Consider the following 25752-nt stretch of genomic DNA (forward strand, 5'->3'; position numbering starts at 1 on the left):
TTTTGGGTACTTCCATTTCTGGACTCCTTAGCCCAGCCTGTCTGAAAAGAAAACCAAAACCAGCAGTATGCTATAGCAAAATGCTTATATATGCGTTTATTTTAGAGGAACCATTTTGTGGCTATCCCAACTACTGAGCACTAAATGAGTGAAAAATAAAGGATTCTTGGTAGAATTTATTGAAAAATCAGCATCGCTACTTTTCAGACATAGGTAATTTTCTGCTCCCCTAACTGGTGTCCATGACACAAATAGCATATTACTGTACCAGTCTGACAAACATATATGGGATATGCACCAGACAAAAGCTGTATGTGTTGACAACACACCTAAAAGATTGTGATAATTATTCAGTTCAATGCTTAATTTTTTTTCCTTTTGTACCTATTTTCATGTAGTGTATTTCATCAGAATTTAGAGCAAAATGATAAATTAAATTAATATAGTGACTGTTTCCTTGTAGGGAAAACTATGACTATCAGGCTTCCCATTCTTTCCCAATGAAGTAGAGAAATACATGCTAAATGTTGATCCACCTCTTTTTCCAATTTGTTTACTTTCAAATCCTTCTAAAAATATTAAACATTCTTCTTAACCGCTATCTACTGACTTTTTGAAGTTTTTCTTTAGTTTTGATTACTAGTTAGGAAATAAAACTTAGGAAGTGAAAAATGTTTCTCATGCTTTTGGAAGCACAATATTGTTTAATATGTTCATTAGGCTTTTTGAACTTGTTTCTAGCTTTGCAAAATGTACGAAAAAAAATTCATTTTATTTTTTCTCATGTCATCTGTTAATGGGTGTCTCTTTGATACCCAAATTTCTTCTGATCAGCATGAGTAACGAAGGGAAGATCCTATTCCACAACAAATTTCTGAAAGACCACACAAAACTAACAGACCAAAACAAGAAAAAAGACGTACTGCTAGAAGTTAAGCAAATGTATTTCATATGATACTTAGTCTGATTTTATTATCCATGAAGTCATTTTTCCATTAGTCAACTCTTTAATCAGAGCTATCATCCACTGATTCAGACTTTTATCTTTCCCCACGTGAATTTTAAGCTGATCTTTGTTTTCATCCCTAGCTAAAAAGGAAAATATAGATGCTCAAATTCACTCATTTTCATGCAGGCAGTGTCTCAAACTATTTAATTTGAATAGCTGCTCTTAGCTTTAGAAGTGTTTAAGAAAACTGTGCTGAAAGGACCGCTCTTCATTGATGCATGTAAATAAAAGCAGATAAATCATGCAAAAATGTGAGAGGAGAATGACCCATTCTCTGTCAGTGGGACCAGCTTCTCATTTCAGTCAAGTCATAAGTGGCTCTGACAGATAAATCCTCCTGGCCTGTTTGCCCTTTTGTCTCAAAGCAGACTCCTTGCACAGTAAAATGCAATTCCATCCCACTCAGTAAGTTTCATAAAGGCCATGGAAATTAATGGCACCCAGGGGTCATCTCTACAGTACTGAGAGAGTAAAAGATTGCACAAAACTGTAACTTAGCTCACCTCTAGCACACTACCAACACAAGACTTTGATTGCTGCCGTGATATTGCTGCTGCTGGTAACAAAATATGTGGCTTTGGTGGAATGAAGCAAACCATGCTGGGTAAATGAAGGAAGACAACAGTGTCTGCCACAGCACTATCTGTCATTTAGGTTTTGTGTCCTGCTGACCAAGGTTAAATAAGGCAGACAGCTGACATAGGTCTCTGATTCAACAGGAAAGTTGAAAAAGATGGGAAGTCAGCTTTGCTCAGCTGTAAGAGAATACCCTGAAGAAAGAAAAAATCAGTCTGTTTTGCCCTGAGATACTGAAACTTTGTCTTGTCTTCAATGACCTTGATGTATTTTCCAGTGAGGAAATGCATCTTGTGAAATTCAGGATAGGTTTAGGCTAGAATTGCTGTTCTTACTTTATATTCACCAGGTTCTTTGTGCCAGCTAGGCGTGCAAACTGGGGAGGAAGGCTGCAGGGGAGGACTGACAGTAGAAGGTGCAGAGGCAGCCCTGCCCCCCAGGAAGCCCCCACAGCTTTTGGGTGCAGCCTCATGCCAATGGCATCGGCTCTGGCAGCACAGCAATGCAACACTGCCTGGGCACAGCCATGGGGCTGCCACATGCACCAAGCTGGCATGCAAGTCCTTTCCCACACACACTCCTCAGCCCTGGAGAAAATCAGCCAGTGACTTCTTTTGTCCTGCGAAAAGGGTCAACCTTGTCTCAGTATTCCTAAGAGTCAACAGAACTGTCATTACTAAAACCCTCATCACCTCCCAGGCTGGTAATTTGCTCCTTGCAGTTCACTCCAGGTACAGCAGCCAAGGATCCTTTGAAAGGATTATTCCATTTTGCAGTAGATTGCGTTGTTTCTCAGGCTACAGTAAAATGCTGTGGCAGTGTGTCCTGCTTTCGGATGAGCTGGAGTTAATTATCTTCTTAGGAGCTAGTTCGGTGCTGTGTTTCGGCTATGATGTGAGACTTTTAGTTCCTCAGGCCTTGTTAGTGAAAAGGATGGAGGGACGCAAGAACTGGGAGGGGACACAGCTAGGACAGCTGACCCAAATTAGCCGAAGAGGTATTCCATACGATGCCTGGTATATGTGCCTGGGGGGCGGGCCGGAGCAGGCGGATCGTTGCTCAGGGACAGGCTGGGCATCGGTCGGCGGGTGCTGAGCAGTTGCATTGTGTGCCACGTGTTCCCTTCTTCCTTTTCCTCTGCATTTTACACTTTTTCTTCCCCTTTTCATTATAACGGTTCTTGTCAACATTGTTACTATTGTTCTTTCATTTTTATTCTATTTCAATTATTAAATTGCTCTTGTGTCAACCCTTGAGTTTTACATTACTTTCCAACTCTCCTCCCCATCCCTGTGGGTGAGGAGGAATGAGCACCTTCATGGTACTGAACTACCAGCCCGGGTTAAACCACCGCACAGAGCTACCAGCGCACAAAGTAGGCAGAATCCCTGCAACATTTGGTTTCTTTCTTCAAGCACAGTTTTAGCTATCCCTTTAAAGGTAAAAGGGAAAGCCTAACTTTTGGGGTTTAAATGCAAGATAGGTTCAAAAGCTGAAAAGCAACAAAACAGCAAAACACTGAGTGAATGGGGGGTTTTATACCCTGCTGTTCTTCCAAACTTATCTGAAGAAGATTTTGAAGGCCTGACTCAGGGGTTTTAAATGCCTCAGGCTATCGATCTTGTTTTAGCTCATACTACAAGACAATACTTTAAAATAAATAAACGCTAGGCCTACGTCTTCTATAACTTCAGCAGAGCCCCACTGCTGCCACTGCCAAGTATTTGCCTAGAACTTGGGCCCTGAGCACTTCATAGCTTGCTATTTCACCCATTTGTGCCCAATCACTGTCCTGTCCCAGAGACCTTCAGGAATTTCTTTCTGCTCCTAACCCTAGAAAAGGCATGGAAAAGATTGATACATCTGTGCAATAATTGTGGCATGTGAAGCATTCTACTTTTGGTGGAAAAACCACCTAGCTTTGCTTGGCTCAGGTGCACAATTCTCTTCCAGTCTTTGGGTTGTCTTTTGCACTCTGTTAAATTACTGGCTGAAACTCAGGGAATAATGTTATCAGATGAGCAATTCAACCAGGGCAATCCCCAGGGTCTCTCCTGTGGGGTGGTGGCTGGCAGTTTCCTCAGTCATCTGCAGGAGGCAATGACACATTTGACACTCAAGGCTCTCATTAGAACAGATTTTTGCTTGAAGGTACAACCCATGGCACCGCAAAAGGGATGCAGCAGTTGAGAAACCATAACAATTCAGTTTGTAGACTGAAAGAAGATGGAAAAACAAACCCTTTAAAAGGTTTACTGATGAAAGTGTCCTTCCATTTGGATACAAAGGGACTCAAAAGTATTTGGAGCACGTGGAGTGCTTGGAAGGTCATTGGTAGGGTACCACCTGCACTAGCAGTTTTCTGCAGTGTGCCCAAAAGATTAAGCCCAGCCTGCAGGAGAAAGGTGGTCTTTTCACCCCACGTAATGCTTTGAAATAAAGATGTTAAAAAGATGTGGGCTGAGTGGATGCCCAGCTTGACACTCTGTGTCTGGAGGGCTGCTTGTGCATGACACCACTAGAGCACAGCTTTCTGCTCTTACCCACACACTTAGGACTTCCACCCCATTAGGCTTTTCCACTGACACCAGTGATTTCACTCTGCATCCCTCCAGTCGTTTCTCATCTCATTGCACAGCAATGCCCTTACAGCTTATCCCCTCTTTTCTCCTGCCCACCCTATAGGTGCAGGTTCCCACCTCCAGGCACCAACCAGGTGTTGCTTTCCATAAAACAGTTGTTCAAGCAGCCACTTGAAATGTTGCTTTCTGCTTGGAGCAGCTCTTTGTAAGCCACACATCTTCATTTTCTTGGAATATTCTTCTTTGTGGAAAACCTACAAAAAGTCTTGGCTGTCACCATGAAGAGTTTTTTGATGTTTTCTTGTGTCCCCATCTCTGCGTACCACTGTTTCTTGCCTTTTACATGTCCTGGGAACTCTTTGCATTTCTGCCTGGTGTGCTCCTTTATATTGGTACACAACAGCACCCCAGCTCTGTTCATAGTGACAGAAATAATAAATAGAAGCCAAAGACCACTTCTAAGCTGAAGAGCAAGAACCAAGGGTAGCACTGCCTTAGCAAAAATGGTTTACACTAGAAAGGCAGCTGCCTTGTTTAAACAGGGCTTTTTTCTTTTTTTTTTTTTTTTGGGGGGGGGGGGGCGGGGGGGGCAGCGGGGCACAAGTTTTCCCTCATGTGACTGTTCATACACTGCTGCCACACCTCCTCCCTTAGCTGGACAAATGTCTTGGCTTTCAGCAGAAAGTACAATGTCATCTGGACTGCATATCCTCCTTCACCCTGAGACTGCCTCTTGCAAAGAGAGACTCTGCATAGACTGTTGAACCCTTTTCTCAATCCTATGGATCCATGCCTTTTGCAGGTCTGTGTCTGCACAAATACATAAGTATGGCAGTGACTCCATTAACACAGCAATTGCTTGGAATCTGTTAGCGTTACATCATAAATCTGATTTTTGACAGGTTTATAACCAGACTGTAGAAATTAACTGCTGGAGGAAATGTGCCATTTAGTCTCAACATGAACACATTTTATTTTTCTACTTGGTTGTATTTTTTCTTACCAGACTTTTTTTCGAGGCTAGAAAAATAACCTTATGCTTATTTTAATATTCTTCCTTTAAAGCGAAAAAAACCTCCAACCTTTTCACAAACGTATAAAAACTCTCTGGCACAGTGACATGTTTATTGCATAGTCTTCTCTGATGTTTCTTGAGAACAGGTACTGATTAAATGACAGTTCCTGTATCAGCACATTAAAATATAACATCACTGAAGAAATAAAAGCTGAATAAAATAAAATGAGCAGGAAAATAAAATAAAGTGCCAGAACAAACAGTACCATTGATAGACGGAAGGTAATCTTTCCTGTTGCAACAAATATACTACTGTTCATTTTTACAAAACTGAGTTGATAGCAGATATTAATTAAAGACAGCATCACATTCCTTTTGCAGTAACATGAAGTTTTGGCACAGAGCTTTGCCAGTGAGCCCAAGGTGAAGTACTGTGCACATTTTAATGCAGGTGGTGGCAGAAGTTGCCGGAGTGAGGGCAGAGGAGGGAGAGCAGGCTCACAGAACTGGTTCTGGGTATAAGCACCTGCCCCTCTGCTCTCGCAACTGCCATCTGCAGCAGTTCTCAGAGGTCCTGGCCAGGGGCGGCAATAATCACAGGCAGGTATCACTCAGGACATTGGGCTGGTGACAGCTAATTCAGCTGCTCCTGACATCCTGACGCCATCCTTTGAAGCCTGTTGGAGTCAGTCGCAGCAGGATTACAGCCCACAGTTTAAGAAAAATTTCTTTCAGACTAGGTAACCTGAAATCTTTCCATTTTGCCCCAGTAGTCATGTTTTCTAGGCCATTCTTGTCTGCCTTTTTACTGACATGCGACATGTTTTCCCTGGGTACCTTTTCATATACACGTATTTTCAAACAGCACTATAAACAGTGGCAGTTTCATACCTCCAGGCAGGAAATTAGGGAGGGAAATGAGAAAAGGCTCCTTTACTGCAGAAAACTCTTTCATAGGAATTTCAAGTGCTTTGACAGTTTGCTGTGAAAGGAGCCTGCTTACAGAGTCCAAAGGATCTTGCTACAAGCAAAGCACGTAATAATATCTCTCTCCATCACTCTCTTCTGTGATGGAAAGAGACATTCCAAACAGGGAAGTGGTAACTCTGTGTTTCAGAAAAGATAGGTCCCATGTCTGTGTTGGTGGATAGCAGAGTGGAAATTTCCCTGTGCACCCACTCGGAGAAGATTTTTCTCAGTGAGCAACTCCAGAACAGGGCAGGAGGCTGGATCCTCTAGTAGAGCCTGTATAAGAGACACAGCAGCTCTGTCTAACAGTTTCTCATACCTTTTTCCAAGGGGAATGGTCCATTTCAAATGTCAGGAATCAGTTTTAATAGCAAGAGAATGTGTCTTTCTTCAATCCTACCAGTTTTATCTCAAAACTTCTTTTGAATTGTAAAGCACCTTTAAAAAAATTAAAAACCTGATGCCTTGGGAATCTCTGCTGGAATACAAATATCGAAGTAAACTGACAAATAAATTTGAGCTTTGGTGCCTTAGGAAGGAAACTGTCTTTGATAAGCATTCTTGTTTTTTACTTACCTCCCATACCTACCAGTCTTACTGGGGGTCCTTCCTTGTAATGCTTTCTTGTCATAGATACCAAGGAGATACTCAGCAACCTGTGAGCAACCCTTTGTGATTTCTGAGAGGAGTTGCCTTCACTGTATCTTTGACTCAGAAATGGAGGTATATTTCTCTACTAGTCTGTGTCTCAAAGGGTGTTGCAAGAGCTACTGTTGGAAAGAGTCACTCTCTGCTACTCTGCTCTTCCTCACCACCCAGGGACCTCAGGCTGGTTAAAGATATTGAGCTGCAACTGCCTCAGGGCCAGTGCATCCCTTTCACGCCTCAGGTTTCCAGTGGCTTCTCTTCATGGCCATCCCCATGAAGCAGTAGGCTACTGGGAAAGCAACAGGTAGTCTCTTTGCTTTAGGGATGGGGGCAAAGGGAGGGGACATGCCCTAATGACTTTGAAGGTGTGCTTCAAAATCAATGAAAGCTTGTTTCATTATGGAATTAGTAAAATAGTAAATGTTTTTCACTGCAGAGTATGCAAGAGGAGACAGATTAATGCATGCCTAGGAATCCTGGACAGGACATTTAGAATTATTCAAAGAAAGGTTACAGACATGGCTGCTTCTTGCAAACTTATTTAACATGCAGTATTTCAGTACACAAGCTTTGCTTTCAATAGGGCATTGTTTCAACAAGGCATACACTTAAGGTATTGTGCTGGAAAGCATTCTACTTCAGAAAAACTTCTCTAAAGGCACCAAGGAAAAACATGGAATTGAATGTGACTATAAATTAAGCAGATGCTTGAGTGCTGACTTGAATTTGTGTGGGCTTATATGCTCACTTTTAAGTAAGTTGTGGCTGAAAGGGTTCCAGACAATGATTATGATGTTGACTTTAGATGAAACATCATTTGTAATGGAAAGCTTGCATGCTTCCTTTCATAAGCTGCTGAACAGTCTTTATTATCCCTGCATCTCTGTGAGCAGATAGCACTAAAGGAGTGAAGAGATTTTTGCACTTATCTGCAGAAGTATAAATGGATACTTGGAATTAATAAAAAAAACCTAAACTGTCAAAGGAAAGAGGAACAAGAAGAGATTTTGACTGACTAGGTTATAATGGGATGGAAGTATTTCAATACTCAATGTGATAAGGAAATAGTTATGTCAGTATCACTACGTACCTGTCAAGGCAAACTTGATGGTACCAGGTGGAACCTATAATCCAGTCCTCTGCCACAGTAGCTTTCAGGAGCAGTAAGATGGCCCTGTCACCTGAGCTGAGACTAACTGCAGCTAATCACAGTTAGATTTTTTTTTTATTTTATTTTAGTAATTGAATATAGGTTACAGCACTGGTGAGCCACATGATTGACCCTCACAGAAAGCATCAGATGAGGAGCAGAGAAGGGAATAAATCCACCTTTACTTGCTGCCTCAGGGAGCTTACTGCCATGCCAAACCTGCAGTTGGATTAGGGGAGCCTGCAGGACCCTAGGATAGTATAAAGGTGTCTCTCTGGGCAGTTCCATGAAGGATAGCAATCTGTCTTCATAATCTTCATAGTCTTTGTGTGTTTCTTCTTTCAGTTCTGTCAAGGTCTTTTTTCCCCATTTTTTAAATCAAAACCCTTTTTGAGTTAAAACCATTAAATACAGCTGTTTATGCAGAAATTATGCTGTTTGCATTAGGATGCTCCCCACACTGCCTTGCAGAATCAGGGTATTTGAGACAAGAAAAGAGCTCAAGTTCTCTGCTTTACTAGCTCAAGTCAAGCCCTCCTGCCAGGAGGGAAGTTTCCATCTAGGTCCTGTCAGTCACCTCTCCAGGCTATAATGCAACTGCAGATGATGCAATAGCACTTTTCTCATTGATCAGGCAGGGTCCTGACACCAGCGTGAAAACCTGACTTGCCCAGCAGTTTGGTGCGATTGTTCTCCTGGGGTTGGTATCTACTCCCTGGCATGCAGAAAAAGATGGCTTCTCACCTGTCCAACAGCTGATTTCTCTTCTTTATGCATTGGCTCCCCTAGCTGTGCACTGGAGGGGGAACTGGACACTGAGCAGCTCTTGCTTTGTGAAGCTTCACCTCCTCCTTTAAGTCTCCTTTACAGTTTCAAAGGCCTGCTCTGCATCTGCACTGATGGTCCTTCCCCAGCAGCCTGAAGAGACTTTTCAGAGCTCTGTGGAAGTGCTATAAGATACACAGGAGTAAGGTCCCCCATGATGGTGCACATCTTACCAAACGTATTACAGTTTGCTTTGCATGAGCTCTGCCCCTGTTACGAAATTCCAGCCCAGTGAGTTCTTTACCTTACTTTGCTGTACAGCGAGCATGGGAAAGAAAGGGCAGGGTGCAGCCTCTGAAGCAAGGTGAGCTTGGAATCCTTTCCTACAGTTTATTTGGCCACCCAGGGTTTTCTTCATGCTGAGAAGTTCACCAGCACAGCAAAGGACTCCACACTGGATAAAGCTCACTATACCGTGGCAGTTGCATTCAGCCCCTTATCTACTGTCTGCTTTTATCTAAGGCCTGCAAGTTTTCAGACACTCCCACCCATTCCTGGCATTATTGAGGTTGTTTGAGAATCCCTCAATACTAAAGACACTTCCCTATCTGGCTGGCAGTTTAGCATTCCTGGGCTTAGACCTGCTTTTCCCGCACTGATTCCCTCTATGCATATTTCCTCTGTACCCCTCTGCACACCACACACACATTTTTCCTCTTGGGACCCTCTGGCCTGTCACTGCCTTGTGTTTTGCCATTCACATGTCCCCCCACCAGGTGCAGAATGTTTTCTAAATGCTCTTGCAGACCTTTTGCAGATGCTTATCACATCACTCTAAAGTGAAAGCTGACATCTTTCTTGGCAATGGGAAAGTATGACTTGCCTCAAAGTGCGGTTTCAACCACGTCTCTCCATACACCCTTGCACTCTTCTACAACCCATGTTGCCCACCTTTTTCTGAAAACTAGTGTTTGCAAAGAGTAATTGCATATCCTCACTAACAAACTGTGAGCTGTTGTGCCTCTGTCCCTATTTCCCCTCATCTCAAAATTAAATGAAGCAAACAAAAACTGTTCCCGGTCACACCGTCTTTAACATGTGTCACCTCTTGACCCTCCGTGGTGAGCCAGATGCTGTGCAGGTCTCTCAGTCGCGCGTCTGCCAACTGGGTCAGTCTGTCGGCTATCGGGGAGGAAGCGATCGGGCGGTGCAGCAATCTGAAGCGTCTGTCCTCTGTTTTTCTTTTTCTATTTTTTTTTTTTCTCTTTCCTTTCCTTTGCTAAGGTTGGATTTGTGAGGGGGAACTGCCACCGAGTCCATGTCATAGGAGGAAGAGGGACACGCTGCCTTGGTTCAGCAAGAGTTTATGTGCTCTCAATCTTTCCTGAAGTTTCTATCTTGCAGACCCAGCGATTTCCTGTTTCCTTTTTGCTGGCCCTGATTTTTGTAGAGATAGTGCCAAAGTGAGAAAGCACTGTCTTAGGGCCAGAAAGTAATTCACTAACTTGTAAGCAATTCCAGCTGCTGGCAAAACAGCAGGCTCCTTAAATGATCTCCTGTGAAGGTCCCAGGAATCTGTTACACTACATGTTATTTGTGAAGGCAGAGACTGAAGAAATTATATAACTAGATTGAACAACTAGCTTAGAGTATTACATCACCAAAGCAATGCGAAAAATTCTGAGCAGCCCCATGAAACAGACTGTAAATGCCTCCTGTAGAGATCTGGCATCCTTTTCTTTTTTTTCCACTGAGTTTTACTTGCTGGTGTTGGTAGCTTTTTAAACCTTTGGTATGTTCAGAGCTATATGGATGCAGTTTCAGCTCTGGAACCATTAAGTATGAAGGAACATGAAACACATCCTTTACACATGTGGTAAAACAGAAATTCTTGTCGGTTCAGAAAGGGGCTAGTTTTTGATTACTCTCAGGTTTTGGCTTGTGTTCTTCTTGAAAGTATCCATAGACCTCTTGCTGCCCACAGTCATTCTGGAACCAGCGGGTTTCCTCATTCAGTGCAGTACAGAAATGCTGAAGTTTTTTTGCATTCACACGTACTTTGCAAGTCAGGCTCATCCAGCACTGGTTGGAGTGAGCTGAAGAGGCTCAGTACCCAGTGGAAAGAAAATGTAGATGGTTTAGTTGAGACATAGAGGGAATAAGTACTGCAGCCAAGTTTACATGGGAAATAAACCTAACCTGCAGATCAGGGCTGGACATCTTTAAACTGCTCATCAGCAATTTGAGATGGAATTGGATTGTGCTTTTAAAGAAATGAATGAGCTTCAAATGAGGGAATATGAATTAGTAAAGCTGACTTTCTTATGAGAGCACACACACACTTTGTTACTCCAAACCTTGTTTGTGTGTGCTCTTTCCCCCTCCTTCTCTGCCTATGTCCCTCTCTTAATCTATGCAGGTACCTTCTTCTTCCATTGGCATAAACTGCCTTAAGCCTCAGTCTCAGAAAACAGTGATAAGCAGAAGTATTTGTTCTGTTCCTCCTCAGTAATTTACTCTTTTTCTTCACAAAAGGTTTCCACCTGCAGTCCACTAAGGTGGCATATTTGCATACCATAAGTGGCCTTCCAGTGAGGATGGCAAGCCTTCCTTTGTGCTACAGCTGCCACTTTATCTCCATTGAGCCACAGGCATCTCACTAATCACCTTGCATGACTTTGAGCCTGTCCTATGACTTCACACCAGCTTTGCAGAAACTCAATTCAAAGAGGCATGGATACTATTCTGTTTAGCTTGCAAAGCCCTTCCCTTTCAGTCTCAGCAATCCCTTAGGGCTCCTCTCAGCAGACTGCCTCACCTGTGTAGGGCCTGGGAGTCCTGCTGCTGTAGCCACTGAACTTTAGAGGGGTATTTTGGGAAGCAAGAGAGAGTAAAGAGAATGCATTTTCCTCCTTCATGGCAGAAAAGGGTCAGAGATTCCCCAGGTAAGCTCAGAATTACATGAAGTTGTGTCTGCTTGACATGAAATGATCCTAAGGTAGTTTTACAGCAGTAATTCATGTTATAGAGAGTAGTTTTTGAAAGATGCAATGTTTCTATTTTTATTCTTGGTAATAGCTTTTAGTCAGTTCCCATAGATAGGAACAGATCTCATTGTCTTTCAGTGCCCTGTGAATAACTGCATTAGTAGGAACTTCGTTCGGGCTACCTGCAGTTGCTTTTTTACTGTGGTGTTTCTGCATTCAGGGAAGTTGGGTGGGGAGCAGGGAGGAGGTATAATATGCAGTGTTTTCAGTTGTTATCTCATGCATGATATTTTCAAATTTCATTACAGCATGTAATTTAGTCCTTTCAGTAAGCTAGGGGTTTTGTATAGGGCTCTGAAACAAACCAGCTTTTCTATCTTGTGCTTGCATAGCTGAAGAAAGCATTACAGAAGAGAAAGAAGGTACAAATTTTGACTAGGTGAATAAAGAAAAATGCGTAGATACATGGTCTACGCTGCTGGTTGTTCCCACTATACACCCTCCAAGCCCCTGTCTGCTAGAGATGTATGGAAAGTGTTTTGGGCCTCGTTATGGATTGTATTAAATTTGCTCTGATGAACACCTGCTCCCAAACACCACATTTCTTCCGTTATGTGGCTTTAAATGAAACCCAAAACCACAGTTAGTGTTTCTTGTATTTAATTTGCAAAATAGGCTTATAGTGCATACACTGAATGCTGGCCATATGCCATAAAAACTAGGCATCCTTTGCAAAGAAAAATTAACATCAGAATTAACTCACTGGAGACTTTTTTCCCCCTCTCACCCCATGGAGTTACAAAACTCAGGCAGGTTGGGACCACAGTGCCAGTAGATCAGTAATACAGAGAAAATTCACATGCAAGATTTATACAACAGTTTTGAACATGCAATGCCAAAAACATGGGCAGAGGCACTCCCCGCAAACATATGTGTAAAGCCCTTGTATCATGAGATTTCTCTGAGAGCTGCAGATTATTCCCATCTCTAGCAATCAGTTCACAGCAATTGCTGCTAAAGCTCACTTACATCAGCTGGGAAGTAACAGTTACTTTGAATCTTCACAGTGATCTGCTTTTGCTTGAGCTGCTGCTGAAAGCAGCAGTGAGCAAGAGGATGGAAACAATTATAGATTGCTGTAAGCCCACTTGCTACTGTATCTACCTGTAAAATTCAATTTTAAACATTCCATTAGCCAGCAGGGTAGCAAAATGGGGTTTTTTTGCCAGAAATGCTGCAACAATACTGCTTTTTTTTCCTTTTCAAATGAATGCATTAGCTTCCTGAGCTCAAGGACATCCTCAGAGTGCTTGTCTCGCTTGAAGTTTGAAGTCTTTCAGTAGGTAAAAGGACACAACGGTGAATTGGCTGTCAGCAGAGAGAGGCTTAACAGTCAGTTTACCTGTTAAGACTCACAAATGCTTCAAAATATACATTGCTATATAGATGGGATTCACTCACCTGCGCTTCTCACATCTCAGGTCTTGGTATGCCATAGCCTGTCATATCAGGCATCTCCCTTGGGCTAAAGGTCCAGGCTCCTTTCAAGCCTATGAAGAAAGAAAAGCTCTTCCATGAAGCAGATCTCCCATCCTAAGGTTCATGTCAAGGATGGTGGTCAGCTCATTGATATCAAGCATAGACAACCCTTCATTGCTGAGCTGAGGGCAGTCTGTTGGCCAGCCTTTTGTCAACATTGGGTGCAAAGTCCTGTTTGAACTGGTGCTAGCTGAAAGTGTCAGACTACTCTTAAAACATGACCCCTTTTCCTGCCTCTAGACAAGGCATAAATTTATCCTGGTCTGAGAGGTTATAAATCATGCTTTGAGGGGCCAGGAGAAAGGAATGTGTTATTACAAGGAATTAGTACTCCATGTTTGCATTTCATTAGCACTTAGAGGCCCCCATCAAGATCAGGATCTAGGGAGATGTGGCACAAAGGGTGCAACAGTGGGAAGCAGGAGGGAGAGTGAGTTTTGGAAGATGTCACAGAAAAGATTATGCCAAACCATAGGGAAGGCACCCCATGCAAGCAAGGCATCATGGAAGAAAGAGAAAGAAACTGGCATGCTGGTGATCAATGGCAAAGGAAGGAAGGGGTATGAAAGATGTTAGCTGCACAGGCAGATGGGATTTTGATGAGTAAAAGGAAGGACTTAAATGTAGCAGTCACAATCTCATGTCTCATCAAAACAAGGTAGCTAAAGTCACTCTGAAAATGGTGCCAGCCAAAGTGGCCCATTCTCCCAAGTGCCAAGTGCTAAAAATGCAGTTTTACTTGGAAGATGATGGGAAACACATGAAAATCAAATATGACAGGGACTACTTCATCCTTATTCTCAGAAACAAGAACTCAAAATATATGTGGTATTTGTTGATAGACAATCTGCTAAAAGCATGTTTTCTTTGGATTCAATGTGTGCAGCAAATGTTAAAATAGCCTACTACAAACATGCCCCTCAGGTGCCTTTGTGTCAGAAAAGGCTTTGAATATCAGGCAACTTTTGTATAGGTGCTTGCAGCTCTCTAGTCAACTCCAGTGGGATCCGTCGGTAGATAAAAGCATTGTTCCACCTCAGGGTAGAAGCTGTCTTTCAGAAACAAAAATATTGGGATTTGTTCAGCACTGTAACAAAATTTCTTACTTCTATATGTCTGGAGATGGCTAAACAAAAACATGCAGGAAACTTCCCCACTTTTCAGAGATGACAGGTAGTCAATTTAGTTAGTTTTAGCCATTTAAAAATTAGGGGCATATTCTCAAGAGTTTAAGCTTCAGTCAGTGTAGGGAGACAGACACCATCATCAGAGAGGCTGTTTATCCCACTCATTGTGGGAATAACTTCAGCTCCTTTCTGTAAGCAGTGGAGAGCACCTTACAACTAAACAATTCAGTTTTAGGCAGATAAACCCAAGTTTAATAATGAGAATGACTGGCCAGAGGTCACATAGCCCATCAGTGGCAAGGTTCCTGAGCTGAGTACTGACTGGTGTCCGGGCTTCAAGCATGTCTACTGTGTTTTGACAGAATTTAGAGCAAAACTTGTCCAGACTGGAGGGCAACCAGAAGTTGTAGTTTGGGTCTGCAGCTGAAGCCTAGCAGGTACATGCCTGACTGAAGTTTAACCCAGCTTACAGAGGTGGTTTTGGAGGCACAGAGCAGTGTGAGGAGCTGAGAACATAATACGGCCTCCCCATCATCCCTGTTACTGCTAGCTAGTTTAAAGCAACTTCAGGCAGTCACCTTACACTAGTAGTTACCAGCAATGACTGCAGTGGGGACATTTTTGAGCATTCTCTCTCTCACAGTACTGCTCCCTTCAGTCAGAACACCATCATTTTCTTGACGGACACTGCACAGGCAAATCCTAAGGCTGGGATTTCTCATCCTAAACTGGCAGCCTCCTGCAAGATTGCTAGCTAGTCCTGCCTTCTGCAGGTATTCCCTGAATGCAGCAGGGAGTAAGCCAAGAAACAGTGCAGGCACAGTGCTACTGCCATTTGATAGCACTACAGGCTATTATAGGCTATAACACTATAGCTGCTATAGGCACTAATGGTGTCTAGCAGCCTTGGTGGCCCATAACTGTTAATACTTCACGCAAATGAGCCCATCTGAAGGAGGTGCTATGTTGGCCTCCAGATCACAGATTCCTGCAGACACAGGTATGGCAATCACACACACAGAGGAAGGCACAATGCCGCCAGACCCCCGTCCTCTCCCTCCCTACGGAGTTGAACAAGAGCAGCCACGGCTCTCATTTATGGGCTGGGGGAGAGGCAGTCAACATTCAGCCAGTCACCCTCTCCCCTGGGAAGAAGGCAGTGGCTGAACCAAGGGGTTCAGTCCCAAGAGACTGAATCAGCCTCAGGTAAAGCTTCACTTACTTCAAGGCAGTGCCAGGAAGAAACCTCATCCAGGGCCTCAGTTTATTTGGCACCACATTAGCAGTCTGTAATGACTCTCACACCCCAAAAAGCACTTGAATGCAATTAATGTGATGTAAGTAACAGCACAAATTACACATTTTTAATTAAATATACATGAGTGCTGCAGAAATTTAAGGTCATTTGATGGACAGGGCTACTGAAATCCTCTCTTTCTCCCAGACCGTGTGTGGGGTAGCATATCTCTGAAGTATGTATTTAAACTCCACTTCCTGTGTTGATCAACAAAATACATGATCAGGTAATTAGTGCCTGTGGTAGCAACACAGAGAGCTCAGAGGACTTGCCAGATCTTTCCTGGCCTTACTTCTTCCCCCAGATACAAGTACGCTTACCAGTTAGGAAAAAAACCAAGCCATTCTGATCCATATTTTCACTCTTTGTCTTTTCCAGCCACTTCCACATCTACAACTGGGACAAGTCATCTCACAAAATGTGACATAAAGCAGAAAGCCTTCTGCGTAAATGGGGGAGAGTGTTACATGGTTAAAGACCTTCCAAACCCCCCAAGATACCTGTGCAGGTAAGAAATCCTATGTCTTTACTTTGGTGGAGCCTCCAGGTTCCAGAAATGCTTTTTCTTTTAAGGAGCACCTGAACAATTTCTTCCCCTGTACTTAAGCATTAGATATTTCTTCATTTTTAAGTATGTGGATGTGAAAACAAGCTACTAAGAATGATCTTTGTGGTTTTATATAAAGCATAACAGAGGCTAGGTGGGAAATCTTCCCACATGATACTGGCACAGAAAGCCCCATTGACACTTACATGACAAGAAGTAATACAACTTGTTCTTAATGCTAGAAATAATGAAAGAGATACCATAAACTAAATACATGGCAAATAGCAAAAAAAGGTGTGTGGATAACTGCATTGGATAAGTGCCCTATATACAGGGCAGATTGGTTATTTTTATTGTCTGCTGTAGTAATTGAACACTTTCTAGTGAGACTGGGTTCACAACTGGGGTTTTGCTGTTATGTTGAATTGCACAAAAAACTATTAATATAATGGTAATTGGTGGAAATTACTATTTTGTATGAGGATCTTGATTCAGCAGGTCCTATGAGTTTAGTCTTAAGGGTATGCTTGTGCACCTGTCTCAAGTTCTGGCCTGTGCTCTATCAGGCTGTTGCGATAGTCCATTATGTTGGAGAACATGGCTTCACCAGGGGCCCAGTGTAAATGCCTCTATGCAAACGCATGTAGCATGGGGACTAAACAAGGAGATAGAGATATGTGCACACTTGCAGGCTATGGTCTTCTTGGCATCATGGAGATGTGGTGGGATGGCTTCTATGACTGGAAGTGTTGGAATACAAGGAGACCCTATAGGAAGTACAGGCAGGGAAGAAGAGGAAGGGGTGTCACCTTCTATGTCAGTGACAAGCTGAAGTGCACGGAGCTCTTCCTAGGGATGGATGAGAAGCCAGCTTGGGGCTTATGGGTCAGGGTTAAAGGCAGGGCAGGGACAGGTGACATTATACCGGAAGTCTGCTACAGGCTGCCTGACCAGGAAGACCAGGCAGATGAGGCTCTTTATAGACAGATAGGAGCAGCCTCACATTCACAAGCCCTCATCCTCATGGGGTACTTCAACCGCCCCAATATCTGTTGGAGGGACAACACAGCAGGGCACAAGCAATCCAGGAGGTTCCTGGAATGTGTTGATGATAGCTTCCTTCTCCAAGTGATAGAAGAGCCAGTGAGGAGAGGTGCAATGCTGGACCTTATTCTCACCAACAAGGAAGGGCTGGTGGGGAATGTGAAACTCAAGGGCAGCCTTGGCTGCAGTGACCATGAAATGCTGGAGTTCAAGATCCTTACGGCAGCAAGCAGGGCACACAGCCAGATCACTAGCCTGGACTTCAGGAGAGCAGACTTTGGCTCCTTCAGGAGTCTGCTTAGTGGAGTACCATGGGATAAAGCCCTGGAGGGAAGAGGGGCCCAAGAAAGCTGCTTAATATTCAAGGATCACCTCCTCCAAACTTAGGAGCTATGCAGCCCAACAAAGATGAAGTTGGGCAAAAATGCCAGCAGGCCTGCATGGATGAACAAGGAGCTCCTGGACAAACTCAGACTCTGAAAGAAAATCTACAAAGGGTAGAAGCAAAGACAGGTAGCACAGGATGAATACAGTGAAGTTGTCCAAGCAGCCAGGGACCAGATTAGGAAAGCTAAGCCCTGATAGAATTAAATCTGGCCAGGGATGTCAAGGGCAATACAAAAAGCTTCTATATGCATGTTGGTGATAAAAGGAAGACTAGGAAAAAAGTGAGCCCTCTCCAGAAGGAAATGGGAGAGCTGGTTGCCCAGAACATGGAGAAGGTTAAGGTACTCGATGACTTTCTTGCCTCGGTCTTCACCAGCAAGTGTTCCAGCCACACTGCCCAAGTCACAGAAGGCAAAGACAAGGACTGGGAGAATGAAGAACTGCTCACTGTAAGAGAAAATCAGGTCTGAGATCATCTAAGGAACCTGAAGGTGCACAAGGCCATGGGGGACCTGATGAGATGCATCCATGAGCCCTGAGGGAACTGGCAGATCAAGTGGCTAAGCCACTATCCATCACATTTGAAAAGTCATGGCAGATTTGTGAAGTTCCCAGTGACTGGAAAAGGGAAGCATCATCCCCATTTTTAAACAGGGAAATAAGGAAGACCTGGGGAACTACAGGCCAGTCAGTCTCACTTCTGTGCCTGGCAAGATCATGGAGCAGATCCTCCTGGGAACTATGCTACGGCACGTGGGAAACAAGGAGGTGATTGGTGACAGCCAACATGGCTTCACTAAGGGCAAATCATGCCTGACAAGTCTGGTGGCCTTCTACAGTGGGGTTACAGCACTGGTGGATAAGGGAAGAGCAACTGATGTCATCTACCTGGACTTGTGCAAAGTGTTATACATTGTCCCACATGACATCCTTGCCTCTAAACTGGAGAGACATGGATTTGATGGGTGGACTGCTCAGTGGATAAGGAATTGGCTGGATGACCACACTCAAAGACTTGCGGTCGATGGCTCCATGTACAACTGGAGACCAGTGATGAGTGGTGTTCCTCAGGAGTCAGTATTGGGGCCAGTGCTGTTTAACATCTTAGTTGGTGACATGGACAGTGGGATTAAGGGCACCCACGGCAAGTTTGCTAACACTACCAGGTTGTGTGGTGCAGGCAACATGCTGGAGGAAGGGATGCCATCCAGAGGGACCCTGACAGGCTTGGGAGGTGGGCCCATGCAAACCCCATGACGTTCATCAAGGCCAAGTGCAAGTTCCTGCACCTGGGTTGGGACAATCACAAGTACAGGTTGGGCAGAGAATGGATTGAGAGTAGCCTTGAGGAGAAAGACTTGGGAGTGTTGGTGGATGAGAAACTCAACCTGACCCAACAATGTGCGCTTGCAGCCCAGAAAGCCAGCTGTATCCTGGGCTGCATCAAAAGAAGCATGACCAGCAGGCTGAGGGAAGTGATTCTTCCCCTCTACTCAGCTGTTGTGAGAATTCTGGGGCTGCCAGCATAAGAAGGACACAGACCTGTTCAGAGGAGAGCAACAAAGACAATCAGACAGCTGGAGCACCTCTCCTCTGAAGACAGGCTGAAAGAGTTGGGATTGTTCAGCCTGGAGAAGAGAAGGTTCCGGGGACACCTTATTGTGGCCTTCCAGTACCTAAAGAGAGCCTACAGAAAAGCTGGAGGGTGGCTTTTTACAAGGTCACATAGTGACAAGACAAGTGGTAATGACTTCAAACAGAAAGAGGGCAGATTTAGGTTAGATATAAGGAAGAAACCCTTTACTGTGGGGGTGGCGAGGCACTGGAACAGGTTGCCCAGAGAAGCAGGGGATGCCCCATCCCTGGAGGTGTTCAAGGTCAAATTAGATGGGGCTTTGAGCAGCCTGGTCTAGTGGAAGGTGTCCCTGCCCATGGCCGAAGAGGTTGGAACTAGATAACTTACGGTTAACAGTTGGATCTGACGAACTCAAAGGACTTTCCCAACCTAAATGATTCTATGATTCTATCTTTGAGGCCCCTTCCAACCCAAGCCATTCTACGATATGATTCTGATATGAACTTGGGTGAAGAGCTACAGCACTAGAGTTCACCTGCCTGGTAGTGCATCAGGTAGCATTTACCTTTGGAGCTCAACAGTTCATAGTCAGTTACTGCTGCTTTCTGGCTTGAGAGGAAACTCAGCATGTAAACCTTGGAAAACATCCTTGGGGCCCGGCAGGACAGAGAGGAAAGGGTGCACTTCTGTAAGGATATTGCTGTTTTTCAGACAGACAAAAGACAGTGGTCAGTAAAGACTGTCGTATGCTGTAACTGCATAGATTTTTGGTCTTCTGGTACTAAAAATCAAATGACACTAATTGTAACGATTACTCTGGTGGGTGAGTTAGGTGAAGGTCTATGATGCTTTCATTAGGTCAGGAAGGCATTGACTGCTTGTATGTGTTTTAAATTAAAAACAAAACCAAAAACCAAAAACAAAACAAGAAACCCCAACAACCCAAAAAACCACACAAACATCAAACCCCAGAACGTTCTGCTTTATATGTGAGGTTTTGTTTTTGTAGAAGGATGTTACCTGTACTTCATTATCTTTGTATTGTTTTGCTTTTTCACAGATCACTCTGTTGTTGAAATTAATTAATAATTTTCCATTAATTTTAGAATAATTCTTAGTTAAAGTGAATATGGAAAAGTTACTTGCTCTAATGGGTCCAATTTTATTTTAGAGAGAGAGAGAGAAAGAAAGATTTGTGTTAAATTTACGTGATCATTATGAGCCAGCACTAAAAGATGAGCAGTTTGCTATGACTCTCCAGGGTGTGTACAAGAGCCTACCTGCCTGTTTCAGCTTCCTGTCCAAACACTACGCAGAAAACTCCAGGGCAGCAGAGCTGAGCATCTAGCAGACTTGCTAATAATTAACACCGTCATGACAGTTTCAGAGGTATCCCATTTTCAGTGGCAAGGGGACAATTTTTTTTTAAAATTCAGAGATCTGACTGTGTTTATTCTTTCATGTTATTGATTGGCTAATTTTTTAATTAAACAGCTCAGCGAAACTTGCATGAAATGGTGATTTTTTCCCCCTCTTGCAGATGAGAAATAGCCTTTAATTCTGGGCCTGGGGTTGAAAGAAAAGGCAATTTCCAAATCTGGCAGATGTGCCTCTCTCTGGGTGGCCCAATACCTATTTGGAAAAACCATCAGAGCTGTAAAATCAGAGGGGATGAATCTCATTTACAGTAAGGCAGTGGAAAAGGATTCTTATCCTCAGGATAGTCAGGGCCACCACTGTTATGTAGGGGCTATGCCCTCTAATATTTGCCAGAACTGAAGCTTTACGTTTTGTGCAAAACAGGACATAATACAGCCACGTAAGAAATAGAAGTGTGAGTACTTGAAAGTGGATGTGCTGGAAAACTGAAACGACAAAATATGGTTGTTTCCTTATTTCATTAAAAGTACAGATGTCTACTTTTAATTCTAGTGTTCCAGTGTTAATTAAAATAAGTATACAACCAGTACACATTGCCTTCATTGTTCTGAGAAAATAAATCTTCCCCCAGAACATGCCTACGGAAACACAACGCTTGAAATATGGTACTTAGTCTTCATATTTCTGCCTCAGTAGCAAGTTCACATTTTTCCATATGGTCCATCTGTTGAGGGAAAAACAAAATTTCTAAAGCATAAGCCATATCATTCTAAATTGGTTTTATCCCTAACCAAAAAAAATTACTCAGATTCACAACAACCATGGAATTTTTCAAGTGATATCTCTGGGTTTGTAAACTCCCTATTTTATTTAAAAAACCTGAGCTCCTAAATCCATCTTCTGTTAAAATCTAGCTATGTACTAAAACAAAAGAGTGTTTTGTAAAATATGTAGCATAATGATGCAGACGGGATCAGATCTTGCTCTCAGGGATACTAATGTGAACTTCAAGAAAATTCCCTGCATTCAAATGCTAACCATGTGAAATACTCAAGTGTGTGAAGATTTATTAATGTATTGTACACCTGCATCTGTGGTAGCATGTATGTTCCTTACATGTTTTTTTAATTATGACCCCAGACTGAACAAATGAAAATGTGAAAAATTAAAAAGGAATCTTTGAGACTGCTCAAATAAACTATCTGTATAAAGTTTTCAGAAATTTCATAGGAACACGTCACATTTTGAAAACAGCATAGACTTTGTAAGCCTGGATGTTACTTGCTTCCTATGAGGCTGAGGTTCGTAAGTCAGTTCTGCTCAGTTGGAAATGGATACCCAAGTTCAATGAAGACAAAAAATCAGAGAGCTTCTTCAATAAATACAAAATTAAGACCAGAAATCCTAGCGTTTGTTTCTTACTTGAAGAAAAATATATGTGAATATAATACCCGTTATGCTTTTAGAGTGTTCTTTTGAAGTGTCGTATCATGAAGGCCTTCATGGTCTAATCGATTTCTTACTCATAAAGATCATCTTTTCTAGTGCTTTTGTTGTCAGTGAAGAAATGAATTTACATCTGAATTTAACTGGATGAAAAAAATGCTTCTCTCTAACAGAAGGATGCGGCTTCTTAGCAGAAGAGTGAATTGCATGCTTTTTAATAATATAGCCATTTTCTATATCTGTCTTCATGTAAGGGCCTTGGTGGAATAGAAATTGACAGAAGGTTCTTTAAGACAGCAAAAAGAGAAAATTTGTTTGCATGATGCTAGCAGAACTTCCAAAGACACTCACTCAACAGGCAGGACAGAAATACTATTTCTGATTTAGACTATGAAATAGATTGGTAAATACGGAAGTGTACCGTACTTCCCATGAAAAAATACATTATCCCACAATGGATTTGCTTATAGGCAGGGGATGAAATGGAATTGTGAGGTCCTGATCCATTCAGCCATTCCTCTCCCACTGCAAAACTGTTTGGTGATACGTTTGATGGTCTGAAAAATGATTTCTGAATGCAAGTGAATACTGTTCTTTGCAACTATTGTGTGAAGAGGAAAAAAACAATTATTTTAGTATATGTGGTTTAGTATTGTGGTCTCACCCTAATTAATACAATAAATAAATATCCAACTAGCCCTTTTTTTAGGCAGAAAGGAAATTATAAGGCTCTTGAAGCACAAATATCTACCTGTTGCCCTGAGTTGTTTTACTCCAACTTTTCCTAGCATCATAGAAGAAATTGGCACATGGGTAACGTCCTAGAAAATAGACACAACAAGATATTTCTCGTACTACATCTGGAAACTTTGAGTAGGACAAGGTGTTTTGAAAACAACACTTTTGCAAGCTGTTTGTAGAAGTGCAGCCTACAGTAAACAACCTGCCAAATAGCAGTGGAAACAGTGCTGCGCTGCATATCTGGGCGACAAAATGCCTTTAGCACTCACACATAACCATCAGCAGGCAGGCTCCTCTCTCCTCTCATCTCGGCTGGCCCACCCCGGACCTGATCTCAGTGGCAGGTGCTACAGTCCATTTGCTGACAATGGTTTCAGAGCAAGTATAAAGATACTTGAGTTGTTTTCAGCGCCATCTCAACAGGGCTGACCCTGCTCAGCCTGGAAGCAATCAGCAGTGTCTACAGTGCTCAAGTTAGTTTTGCCAGCTCCACAGCTGCACCAACATTTGAAAACAAGCAACCACCACTGGCCAAGTGGCAGGAGAAAAGCCTGAGGTTTTTAATCAGCAGCATCTTCATCGGGATTGTGTAGGGTTCATAACTGACAAACAAGATTTAGAGGTCCCTGTGAAACGAAAGCCAATGCAGGTTTGAACACCAGCTTTCTAGGGACAGATATTAAACAAGATCACCATAGCACAAAATAAAACTGAAATCACAGGGGTAAAATATTTTTACTTTCATTCAGTAACATGGAACAAAATACCTTCTATCAAGGGCATTTTGCCTTCTATCAAAGCCACATAACGTCTTCTGTAATGCCCAGCAATATCACCTCTTCATGACACAGTTATCTTTGTTGCATTTTTCTCAAGTGAGTATACCTCTGGAGACTGGGACCTCTCCAGACTGGGTACTTACGAAAAGATGTGACCCTGGCTCTGAAGGACATAAATTTATGATAAACAAATACATCATTACAGCAAATCAGCTTCATAGAATCATCTGCAGATCCTCAAATGACACCTTTATTACATAAAAATCATTCCTGTGTGGTTTATCTGAATAAGATAGTAGTGACATTGGTCCTCTGCTGAAGTGATTTTCTGGAAGCCCCACTTGTACAAGGGCAGCATCCCTGATCCTTAAGGCTAGAAGTAACTGTGGAAGAGTGGAATTTAAAAAATCAGTACAACTTTCAATGCACATGAAACTCAGAGGGACAGAGAAGGTGGAGGGCTGTTCTGAACAATGTGCGTTTGCAAATAAGAAGGCTCTTTGGGCCCTTGTAAGTAAATGACAAAGAAGTTTGAAAAGGAGGCTAGCACCAGATCAGCAGCAGGAGAAAAAGACGGTGAGATTCTTGCACCATGGCAAACTTATGGAAAGCATCAGAAAGACAATGCAGGAGACATGTATTCAAGGACACAGATATCAGGTAATTTCATGTTACATGCTGAGTAAGAGTGGATAGACGAAGGAGGAGGAAAGAAGATTGAAATCAAATTTTAGTGTGGTGCACAGTCACTCACACTTGCATCTGAAGCACAGGAGCCTGCATTGCTGTAGTGATATTTTGAGAGCCTGAGCTCTGCCTCAAAATGAAGAATAAAAGTGAAGGAAGAACCGACAGCCGGCAGCAGAAAAGACAAGCAAAGCACAGAAGAGAAATTCCTTCACTACAATCAAGGAGAAAGCTGCACTGAAGTTTTCTGCAGAAGAGCTTATGAACTGAAAGGGCAGGCAGCTATGAAACTTCAAATTTTGAGCACACCTCTACCCTCTCTCTTACTTGTCGATTGGACTGACTAATTTTCCATTTGTCAGCCATGTTGAATATACTTTCTGCCTTTGGGTTTGAGTTTGTCTTCTCACCTTTTGGATTTTTTTGCACTTTTCTGTGATTGCTATTTTAACTATTCCCCTTCAAAGGAAATTACTGGAAGACACAGCATGCCATTACAGAAATAGGGAAAACACGGCATTTTCATACATTTTATGTGACTGGTGAAAGCAACAGTGTGAATTGTTATTATACACTGCATTGCAAACTTAAAAAACTCAGCCTGGTCTTTTCATGAGGTGGAATAAGCAATGAGCTGATACACATTTTTGCTAGTCCTGATTCTTTTTTCTTTCTTTTTTCAAAACAGACAAGCAAAAAACTTCCTAGTTTTTTTTACTCTGGTGGATTTTTGCTATAAATTTTGCCAAGTATTGTCTTCTGGAAAGGTTACACTTTCGTGTCCCTTTTTTGATCATTTTTCACTAAAACCTAACCAGGAGGTCACCTAATGCACTCCCATCTCCATAGGCCAGCAGATGTCAGTCTGTTAGTGCAGTGGTTTTGGTGTACTATTGCTTATCACGTTTTTGCCCTTTAGGTGCCAACCTGGATTCACTGGAGCAAGATGTACTGAAACTCTGCCCATGAAAATCCAAAACCAAGAAAGTATGTTAAAATAATCTGAACTTTGCTTTCTTCCCCAACTACAGCAACAAAATCAATAGTACTTGGTGTTTTCACAGTTCAGCTGGAACCGGCCTCTTTACACACCAATTTATGACCTGATTCTCTAAAGTAAAATCTGTACACCATGGCATTATTGACCTCCAAAATGTTTCTCATTTGTGTGATTTTTGGTCTTTCCATCCATTTGCAGATGCATTTGTATGGCACACACTGGCAGCTTTCTTGTTTGGGAGGCTGCTGTAAAGTGCAACCCTATAAGAGCAAACTCACAGAGATGAGTGATGTACAGAACTTGTGTCCTGGCTGCCTTGTGGAAAGTGCATCCTAAAAGCAATTTGGGAATTTGGAATGGTGAATTTCTGTCTCACATCTCGAAACACACTTTGATCTGGATTGGTTTGGTTTTGGCTGGTTTTTCCAGGGGGAATTTCTTTTCATTTCCACTGAGCAAATGAGTTGCTCTCAACATCTTGAGCCATTTTGACATGCTAAA

General features: G+C 42.7%; 1 protein-coding gene across 5 annotated transcripts in view; it reads left to right on the plus strand.

Annotated features, from left to right (window-relative positions):
- The window catches only part of NRG1 (neuregulin 1), a 501573-nt gene that overhangs the window by 428122 nt on the left and 47699 nt on the right, over window positions 1-25752 (plus strand). For 4 of the 5 annotated variants that reach the window (XM_080372046.1, XM_080372047.1, XM_080372043.1 and 1 more), the window contains one exon: window positions 16043-16172. In XM_080372046.1, the coding sequence (XP_080228172.1) occupies window positions 16043-16172 (130 nt within the window). Of the gene's footprint in view, window positions 1-16042; window positions 16173-25170; window positions 25239-25752 lie in introns of all 5 variants that reach the window. The other variant, XM_080372045.1, reaches the window with a different exon arrangement.

The sequence above is a fragment of the Falco punctatus genome (assembly GCF_963210335.1).
Source record: "Falco punctatus genome assembly, chromosome: Z".
Taxonomy (NCBI): Eukaryota; Metazoa; Chordata; class Aves; order Falconiformes; family Falconidae; genus Falco; species Falco punctatus.